This window comes from Lycium barbarum, chromosome 6 (genome assembly GCF_019175385.1).
Source record: "Lycium barbarum isolate Lr01 chromosome 6, ASM1917538v2, whole genome shotgun sequence".
Taxonomy (NCBI): domain Eukaryota; kingdom Viridiplantae; phylum Streptophyta; class Magnoliopsida; order Solanales; family Solanaceae; genus Lycium; species Lycium barbarum.
In genome coordinates, this window is record NC_083342.1 from 129,406,897 (window position 1) to 129,417,908 (window position 11,012).

The 11,012-nt window shown below is 33.7% G+C and overlaps 1 protein-coding gene across 2 annotated transcripts; it reads right to left on the reverse strand.

Annotated features, from left to right (window-relative positions):
• Positions 1-783: 783 nt before the first annotated feature.
• Positions 784-7,006, reverse strand: LOC132598900 (DUF21 domain-containing protein At4g33700). Of its 2 annotated transcripts, XM_060312046.1 has the most exons (11): positions 6,418-7,005; positions 5,327-5,403; positions 5,147-5,230; positions 4,296-4,409; positions 4,070-4,156; positions 3,672-3,811; positions 3,490-3,577; positions 2,638-2,711; positions 1,505-1,626; positions 1,151-1,416; positions 784-1,027 (listed from the first exon to the last, which is right to left on the reverse strand). In XM_060312046.1, the coding sequence occupies exons 1-11, from the start codon at positions 6,593-6,595 to the stop codon at positions 983-985; spliced, it is 1,275 nt and encodes a 424-aa protein (XP_060168029.1). In that variant the 5' UTR covers positions 6,596-7,005; the 3' UTR covers positions 784-982. The 2 variants fall into 2 exon arrangements, with proteins under 2 accessions (XP_060168029.1, XP_060168031.1); XM_060312048.1 differs by lacking the exon at positions 5,147-5,230 and having other exon boundaries at positions 6,418-7,006.
• Between the last annotated feature and the right edge of the window lie 4,006 nt (positions 7,007-11,012).

Genomic DNA, 11,012 nt, shown 5'->3' on the forward strand with positions numbered 1-11,012 from the left:
AGCTGCTAGTGTAGACCCTAAAATATTACATCCAGTTCAAAGGAGGAGATGAACCAAACATGCACGACAATCTTGCAAGTTAAGAAATCTTTATACAATTCTCCCTCTAGAATGCTTTTAGCCATTGTCCACCTAAGTTTACTAAACAGTATGCTATACAATTTTGAAAACATGACTAGAAAAGCAAAAAGAAAAAGAATAAAAACACAGAATATTTGATGTCCGTTTTTTGAAATATATAAAGTACAAAGGAGGAGAGAAGATAGGTCAAAGACGATTGGATATCAATGCACCAATTACAAGAAAGAGAAGCACGCAAAAGAAAACGAAAAAGAACTCTGGCTATTTAAAGTCAGGGGGGCATCAATGGGTGAATATATCTAAACGTATTGACCAAGAAATTACATGTCACAAGTCACAATTTCAGAAAAACTCAGGAACTAATAAGAGAACAAAAGCTCGACCCTTGAGAAGAAGTCATTTAACTGTAAACACCATGTTAAGTTGTTAATCGTTGAGAGCAAACAACAATTTATACCATCACTTGAAAACTGAACAGTAGGCCAATATTACCAGCTCGAGTATCCCTTCAAGATTCCTATTTCCAAATACCATCTTTAGGTAGTTTACTATGATACAAGCTATTTTTGACTCCTATCTACCATCTTTAAGTAGTTTAATCTTGAAAACAGCCAATCTGGAAAATTTAACACATTAGGCCAACCGCGAAGTTATACACGGCAAAACTCAGCATTGTACCATAAATTACTCCAATACTGACTATTTCTCTGGGTGCCAACTCAAACCATCTTATATCAGAAAGAAAATTTTTGTCACTTTTTGAGGCTACAGTTTTTCAGTAGACAAGAGTTGCACAAAACGTCTAGAATGTTCTACTATAGTTGTTCTGAAGTCCGCTAAAGCATATTTCTTAAATAAGACATCAAAATTTATAATTATACTGTGTATAACATAACTACGGTCATGAATCCTCCTCATGGTGATCCGTCTCATCAAAGATTTCCTCCTGCACAAAAAAAGGGAGGGCGGGGGGGGACAGAGTTCACATTTAGATACCTTCAAGCTGCAAAAGTCAAGGAAGCATTAAAACTTTAAAAGCTCTACATATAGCAAATTTTATTCAGTTTACCTGTAAAAGCTCTTCAATAACATCTTCCATAGTTATTATTCCAACAACCTCTTCCTCTTCTGGGAGTTTTGGCAGGGGATTTCCATCTATTCGCAGAATGTCCGAATACATATTTTTTGTCCACTTTTTGCTCCTAGTACTTTTGAATGAAGCATTTCCACCATTAGGAAAACTCTTCCACTTCTGCAATGATCGCTTTGTCTTCAGACTCTTCTCGGGTGTAGTCTTTTCACCATCAATGTCTACCCTGACATCTTTCACGGGATCTGGCGAGCAAAGAGAAGGTGTGGAGTGTCCAGATTAAAGAAGGTTTACATGTGATAAAAGCAAAATAAGTTAGCAACCAGAACGTACTCTCTACAGGGGATTTGCTAGCATCCATATCCTTGTTGCACTGTCTTACAACCACAGCCATATGGCTATGACCTTTCTGAAACTCATTCAGTATGTCATCCAAATGCATAGAATCTGGGACCCTGCACCATAAGAACAGAAATCACGAAGGTGTTTTATGAGGAATATTGAAAGCATAAGAAGAATCATCATACATTGTAATTGCAACCTAAAATGGATGCAGCATCCATGACACAAACCAGATGGCCTTCCATTCTTAGATGACATAAAACACAAGACAAAAACATTTTTATCTTGAATACACATGATAATATCATTGACAGCATTTAAATTGTCCTGTCTACATTCTAGTTGAATGTCATGTTCACTTTCATGAGCCAGACTTTATCATTACAGTAAATGCATTTTTAAATATTTTGAGAAGTGAAATCACCCATTTTTCTTTTAAAAAAATAAACTTTTTTTCGAATTAAAGTAAATCATGTTTTTGATTTCACTTGGGATACCAGTTGAACCAACTCTCACTGAATGGAGAAATGACATTCAATGTGAAACCACATAATTTTCAACTGTCCTATACTATCTGAATAGATGCATACAAGGGATCTGGAAAATCTTATCTTTACCCCTTAAGTTTTAGAATTAATTGAACAAAACCTCAAACAGAAATCCTTCCACTCAAACTTTGTTTTTAAATTAATTGAACATACATCTTTATTAGAGGCCTGTTACACTCGAATCTTTAAGAGAAATTTTGGGGAAACCAGTTCTTTCCCACTTCTGACTATTTAGAGGCTCACACGTCAGGAATATGCCTAAAACTCCTTGTAAAATTGACAAGCCAGTCACAATTCACAACACAAAACAAGTTTAACTGAGTTTCTGGAGATTTTTAGAATCACCAACGCCAGGATGAACAGACTATGAAAAGGTTACATGCCAAAAGAACCTGAGTTACTGGGGAAAAAAAGCCGGTGAAAAGAACTTGCATTTAAATATATGCTAGCAACGGATACAAAAAAGGTTAATATATGCTAGCAGCAATCACAAACCAAAGAAAGCATAAGAGTAATTTGCTTTTGCAGCCATGTAAAGCCTTAATAGTTCTCCAACACTTATGATATAATACATACCTTGGGATTCTTCGGATGGTAACGTTCTTCACGGGAGTTCCATCTTCTGGATGGACGGTCAACAAATTCTTGACCTACAATGTCATAAAACAAGTAGGCATTAATGGAATTAATGACAAAAATGGAACATAGACTTGTTTATAGATGGTTGGGCGGATGGTGGATGAGTACAATTAACTACACATATGAAAAGACAAGGCAAAAGCAAGCTTAGCTCTGAGAATAATCTTTGAGGAAATTGAAAGTTTTGAACTATGTGGAGAAGTCATTATTAGTATAAAATCTGGTAATGAATACAGTTTTGTCTTGGGTAAAAATGAATTAAGAAATGATACTAGGGAAAAAGATATCGGAAGCCCTAAAAGTTCCAAAAGCAGCCACCATTCCTCGGGCCCCATGTAAGCCCTTGAACGTCCTAACTTGGCCTTATATGGCCATTGTTTTTAACTTTTGTTAAAAGAAGGTTGGTTTCTAGGAGGAGATTTTCCATACACTTTCAAGAAGTGGTGATATTTCTCTCCTAACAAAGTTCAACAGTCTATGGGTTCATAGAAACATACCAAGTCACTACAAAGTCAAAATCACGATTCAAGCGGAACCATGATTGAAAGTAATAGTTTTTTGGGTTCATAAATCATAGAGACAGAGTCGCCACAAAGTTGGCAACATGCAGGAAAAGAAATCGAAGTTCGTGGAGAGGAATTGTTTTATTTTTGTGCCGAAATTAGGCAAGAAGATGCTTCCAACTACGTGAGTTCGTGGAGAGGAATTGTTTTATTTTTGTGCCGAAATTAGGCAAGAAGATGCTTCCAACTACGTCGATGGAAACTGCACAAATGATTTAACAATTACCAGAATTAGCCCTATTATGTTTGTAGGTTGGTCATAGTAGACCGGTATCCTGCTATGCCCTTTCTCCAAAATCAAGTTCATCAGATTCCTGGACATAAATGGGGGAATATAGAGTATCAAGCAGCTGAAGAAGCAATGATACATAAATCTATAACTTATAATGACCTCAAAAACATAGAAACCTGTCCAGCTTTGCATTAATATCAATGGCAAAGATTTCAGATATCGGGGTCATCGCATCATTAGCTGTTTTGTCATGCAGCTCAAGAGCACCAGCAATTATCGTTGTTTCATCACGTGTAAGTTCTCCGCCTTTACCAGCCTGTTTACAAGTCATGGTATTAGAAATATAAAATAATCAACACATGGTAAGTAAGAATCCTAATTCAAGTGGTTTAGCGGTATAGAGAATGTAGAGATTCTCTAGATCGAAAAACAAGTAGAATCCAAATTCAAGTGGTTTAAATGAAGCCATAAGTCAATTAGAAGATATGGGAAATAAACACAGCTAGATCTATGTGGCAATGTGGTAGAAGCACAAGCACGTAACAGTATCAACAACATAGCTTCAACTACTTACCTCATTCCCATGCAAATTTACTAGAGTTTTCAACTCAGCTCGTCGGAAAAGAGCTTTATTTCCATGTCCCAGCAGAAAGTCCAACAGCTGGAAATCACAACAAAATAAGCTAGTAATATAAAACAAACATGCACCATCCCAAACCCAACATTTGATAATCCAATTTGGAATACAGTTGGCACTCAATTCAGAAATTAACCTAAAATCATTGCATAAAGGAGTCTACCTTGCTTATTGGATATGCAATAGGAAAACAGATCCAAACAAGAACACGAACAATTGGGGCTGTAGCTGCACCTATTGCAAGTCCATATCTTGAGCAAAGAGATTGTGGTATGATCTGCACAACCACACAATAGAAAGCAGCACATGTAAATTCATCATGGGTTTCACCAAACAGCTTAATTCTTTCGCTTCTAAGGAAAATAATACATATGAACTCTTGATAAGTTGTGTTCTTAAGAACAATACATTTTTGATCAAATTAATCCTTCATTAATCAAGCAGCATAGAATGAGGAATAACAAGCATTTTTCACTTCGGAGCTTGTTTACATGCCACCCAGACTGTCCAGTAAATTAAATGGCATCTTAAGGTAACAACCCATGGATGGTAATGAGGTGCAGAGAGTAAACCCCAACACAGAAACTCGTTTGCCCGTTTCACTAATGCTGCAGAAGTTTCTTACTATATATTTCCTTCAAAAAAAATTAAGAGAATTGATTGCACTTATTTGAGTGAGAGGGAGTGACAGCAATTTCACCCCCAATTATCAAAATAATCATAAAGCAACTTAAGAGAAAACTTAATGAACCCTATTAACAAAGGGCATTGACTATCCTAAGAATCACATCACGTAATTAATGTAAATTCGGCCCCATGTGTATAAATCCGGGGTAGATGAAGCCATAAACGGCAGAGAGGCGCACACACCATATGGGACCCTATTACCTTCCTATCTGGGTGGGTGCAAGGGAATGCCCAGCCACTGATGCCACCCAACTGTCATCCCTAAATCCATATGTCCTGATTTAGTCAGTTTTCAAGCTTATATTCAACAAAAAATAAAATCCTCACCTCACCAAACAGAAGAATCAACGTGACAGAAATCAGTATAGCACCCCAAGCCGTAACTAGGCCGTCAAGAAAAATGGGAAGTGTCTGAAAGGATATCACACAATTTTTAAGAGCTAAATAAATTTTCAAATAATGCAAGAATTTCTGTTGAAACATAAAATCACAATCTTGCATATATACCTCCATCGCAGCAGCATTGCAAATAAGCAGGGTGCAAAGCAAAAGATGCTGATTTTTTACAACAGGCAAGATCTTCTCTGTTAAGACAAAAGCAAAAAGTATACTTGTGAAACCATAATTCCCGAAATAATCACTGTGATGGGGTGCTGCCAGATTATCTCAAAACTTTAATATAATTTTTAGTATCATCTACTTCTACAACCTATTGAGACAGCAGATAAAACTTGCATGACTAGCTCTCTCGCTCTCTTTTCATCATTCTCAAAAATCAAAATCCCTCTTTTCCGAATCGTCTAACTAAAAGCAACCACAAATTATACATGGAGAAGCAGAATCACAACAAATTAAAGTTTGGCATTCAAGGTTAGTCAACTTGTACTGAAATTACTTATGAGAACTCCTAATTTGCATTGACAAATTATTTAGTACCGAAATGCAATAAGCACAAATTGAACAAAGTTGATACAGAGGATCCATATAGCAGACCCCAACTACTTTTGGATTGCAGCAAAGATGATTCATTGATTAATTCAAATGTTACTCAAGAAAGAAAAAAAATCATTTCTGCCAGATAGTTAGTCCCTAGTCCATACAAAGTCTAAGAATATTGACTGCTACTCTCTCTTCTCTCAAAGAGAAGCTTATTAAAATACGTAAGCTGAAGGAAACAAAATTTATTGCTCAAAGATTTTGCATTTACCAACAACAACAACAACAACATAACCAGTGTAATCACACAAGTGGGATCTGGAGAGGGTAGAGTGTACACAGACCTTACCCCTACCACAGGAGGTAAAGAGGGTGTTTCCACTAGAGCCTCGGCTCAAAGAAAAGTAAATCAAAGTAGTCCAAAAAAGGAAATAACAGAAGCAAAAGAAGCCAAGGAAAAATACTAAATAGAGCATGATAAAGCAGCCTGAGAAGATTTTGCATGTAGCATATAGAAAAATCCAAGAACATTCATTAAAATAGACATGATTTGCTACTGTACAAACTAACAAAATCCACTTTCATTAAATAGCATAAAAGCAGCCGAACTCAGCAAAATTAACTTAATAACAGCCTGGAAAAACGAAACAAGTAACAATTACCAGCATTTTTACGATCAGAAGGAGTTCCAGACTTTGCAAGAACTTCCAGATCAACTAAACTGAGGGACATAAGTCCTAACGTAAGACCAGACATCAACCCAGCAAAAGCTACCAGAAATACAATTATCACAATATGTATAAAGAACCCTGTCTCACAACATCTATACTCCACCGCCATTCAAAATATATAACCCTAGAAATCCTCAAAAAGCTTAATGTTAGAGAAACACAAGCCAGTACACAATCATCTCCATTCTCTACGCTCCCTAAATTTAAAGTTTCCCTGAAATAACTTCACACCAAAAATGCTTTCTCACAAAAAACTGTAACAGCTTTCTCGAATCAACAAATACACTTCAGAGGTCACAATTTCCTCGTTTTCTTTTTACTAGAGATATATTTGTGTATATAGTATATACTCTATTTTTTTAAAAAAAATGTGTATTTATAGGACAAGTGGGATTTGCCGGCGGTGAAGAACACGGCAACTACAATGGAGATTATCGAGATAGGAAGGTGAAGTAATCGTGAAGGTGACGTGTTAGCTTGTAAAGAGAAGTTGATAGAGATGCAGCTGATCTGTTTGCTTTGTCATTATATATAGTCATGGAAATAAATAAATAAAAAATCTTTATTTGTTGGCATATGACTTTCTCTTGACGATTCTATCTAACTTTATTACACCTCTGCTTTTTCCTTACAGGATCTCGCAAAGTTATTACCCGAATATATTCCTTTTGTTTCACTCTATTTCTTTTTCTTTTTTCTCAATGCAATAAAAGAAAAAGCTCCTTTCTAATGGTAAGTTGATTTTTACTACTATTATAAATTTAATTATATTGTTAATAATATACATTAGCTTTGCTAACATTCCACTTGCGAGTTCGATAGAATGCGAATAACTTTGGCGCAATGATAAAAAAATCAACTTAATATAGGAAATATTTTATACATTTGGATTGGAACTTGTGATATTTGTATTTGAACCTTCTCTTGCTCGCTTTATTGGTCCTTTTATACATATACTTCTTTGTCTTAATAATCTTCTCATTCTTGCTTGGCCAAAACTTGAACACGTGTCCCTGTTTAACTATTTACACAAAGCAAATTAGAATTTAGGCGCATGTAATATAGTCATTGTTATTTCAAAAGAGAAATATGTGCCGACTTAAATATTGTTGTGTTGAATATTTATGTCAAAGAATCGTGATCGTAGGTTGATTTTTTGTCTAGATGATAGAGACAAACTAAGTATAATTTTTTAGTGTAACCAAGCAAAGAATATTACCTTAAGTTTAAGTGGAAATAAATGGAAAAAGAAACATGTGCATCGATTAAAACCAATTAGACTCCCTAATCAAAATATATGGGTAAAATTTTGAAATAATCCCCCCTTATCTTAACTTTCAAATATTAGAGGACTTTGTTCGAAGACAAATATATGATCATATATTGACGAGAAAAATAGAATAAAAGCATATATGTTCGTAATGTTATCAAGAATTCTATATCACTTAACTAATTACGAATTTCCAATCTTATTAAATCATCTTTATGATGCTCAGTATCCACAGATTTACATGCATCCTTAAAAAAAAATAAAAGTACTGTGGTGGGGTATAATATAGGCTTAATACCTAGATGGACCCTTAAACTTGGCATGTTTTGTAAGATAGGCATATAAACTTACAAGGTGACCAGATAGACACTTAAACTTACTCAAAGTGTATTTTTCAAGTTTTCCAGTTATTTTGAAAACAAAAACTATATTTTTCAAACACTCACAATTTTCATGGTCAAACAAGCCCTAAATATATCACAAAATATTTTTTTTTAAAATGCAAAAATAAGGCAAACGCATATACATGAGACTATAAATGTGCACTTAAACCAATAAATACTCGTTAATCGCAATTTTGCACCTTTCAATTAACTCAGTTTTTTTTTTTACACTTGAATAATTAAAAAACAATAACTTTAACCAATAAAAATCCTTAAAAAAAGAAATTTCAAATTAAGAAAACTGTAAAGCCGAGAAGAAAATCCTTAAAAAAAGAAATTTCTTAATTTGAAATTTCTTTTTTTAAGAATTTTTATTGGTTAAAGTTATTGTTTTTTAATTATTCAAGTGTAAAAAAAAAAAAACTGAGTTAATTGAAAGCTGCAAAATTGCGATTAGCGAGTATTTATTGGTTTAAGTGCACATTTATATTCTCATGTATATGCGTTTGCCTTATTTTTACATTTTAAAAAATATATATTTTGTGATATATTTAGGGCTTGTTTGGCCATGAAAATTGTGAGTGTTTGAAAAATATAGTTTTTGTTTTCAAAATAACTGGAAAACTTGAAAAATACACTTTGAGTAAGTTTAAGTGTCTATCTAGTCACCTTGTAAGTTTATATGTCTATCTTACAAAACATACCAAGTTTAAGGGTCCATCTAGGTATTTAGCCTATAATATACTAGTATAATTAATGTTATCCCTGCTACTGTCCCATTCCACACGAGTTCGGATTCACTATTTGTAGGATGCGGTTTCATTTATTTAGTGGTAAGTACCATATTAGCAGGAGGATTATTTTATTATCTTGGCCAAATCCTAGCACCTTAAAACCTTGTATTTTCAATTGGTCTCGTGGTAATGATCCTCTGACAGCTGCGGCCCAACTACGTAAAAGTACATAATATTGTATTATTGAACAACATAATAAATTATACACTGATTTCATCCATAATTAATTAACAATTAAGCTAAGTATACGGTTAAGAATGTAGTGTACGCGCTTAATGGTCATTGTCATTTGTCACTGAAAGCTGGATCCTTTCTGGTGAGACTAGAGAAAAGTGTTGGGTCCACGTAATGTCTGTTAAGATTTGGTTTTATACTAGTCAAGTGGTAAGTTATGAACATGGAACATGATCTATTTAATAATTCAGAACGGACAACCTATGCTAGCCTGAAATGCCCACTCCCTTGTTTGGTAACTTGCCAAATTTTATATTTAAGGGGAGTAAATTTGTTACTATCTAATTTTATAATTCTAGCTTGGTAACTTTTGATATTTCAACTTTTCAAGGTCAACACATGCTGATTTTGCAAAAGATGTTTTCCTTAATACATGCTCCCTCCCTTTTATTTATCCAATTTGCATATTGCATTCTCAGAGTCAGAAAGCATTAAATAGGTGATTATTTTATCCCTACCAATAGTACTTTGAAAATTTAGATTTGACTACTAATATTCTAATTAGTTCGGAAAATAATTACTTGAAGACAGTGCCAATTTTTTTTTATTTTTTTTTTAAAAAAAACTTTATTTGCTAAAATGAACAAGCAAAAAAAGAAATTCGAATATAGTGGATAAGTACTAAAGATCGGGGGAGTAATATTTAGTATTTTTTGATTTTATAAATACATGTATGTATCTACTTCTATATTTTTAAATGATTTTAAGGAGATTCTGGTTGATACCCAGTTTATACCATACATTATTAAAAAAATGGTACTTGTCTTAATTATTTTTTGCCTCACATTAAATCTTTCACTTAATTAATACATCACATATTCAAACGATACGGATACATTTAAGAAAAGAAATACTACTACTACAACGACAATAAAATATTCAGTGTAATCTCACAAGTGGGGTCTAGAGAGAATAGAATATAAACAGATCTTACTTCTATCTTTATACGGTAGAGTGGTTGTTTCCGATAAACCTTACCTCCACCTTTAAGAAAAAAAATACTAAATGCCTTTTATTGTTTGAAATATAAAATATTTGAAAACAAATTTAATTTGTCAAACGCCTAGTATTTTGGCTAGACAGGCTATAAATCACTCTATTTTTGTCAAACGGCTAACATCACAGTACAAAGTTACTCTATTTTTAGAATAACTCAAAGTCTTGGGCTAAATGTCATTTTGAATTTTGCGCTACGCAGCACAGCATTGACAATTTGCAAATTGCAAAAATTGCTCGTTGGCTCTTTCCCGAAACAAAGCTGCACAACTTTCATTGAATATAATCTTAAAAATACGTAGAGTCATTGAACAAAGTAAACAACCCGCAAATTAAGCGCTTTTATCTTTTCACAAAAAAATACATAAAATAAAAAGATTGTTTTATACTTGTGCTACATATTGTATATGCCTCCGGTTCAAATTATTTGTTGTCTTTTGCTTTTGGATATTCAAACAATGTGAATTTTGACCGACATTTAAAATAATTTTTAACCGTATAAATATAAAAGAATTCCAGCTTATAGTACTTTCGTATAATTTTGAATATCTAATATTTAATTTTAAAATATTAAATCGACTTAATTCAACTTTTGATTCAATGATTAGTCAAATGTACTACTCGCATCTCTTTTTCTTTTTAGTTCTACTTTTCTGCATAGTTTAGTTTGTCAATCTCAGGCCATACAAAAGACCAGAATGTGAGAAATAGGTATGTGGAGTCTAATAGTCGATGCATGATACTCCAGACCCTGAATAGGAGTAATAAATAAGTTGTTGGGGGCTCATCAATATCATTAATTGTGATTTACGCGGTTCGTGACGAAGTTAACACTAGATTGAAGGTTTG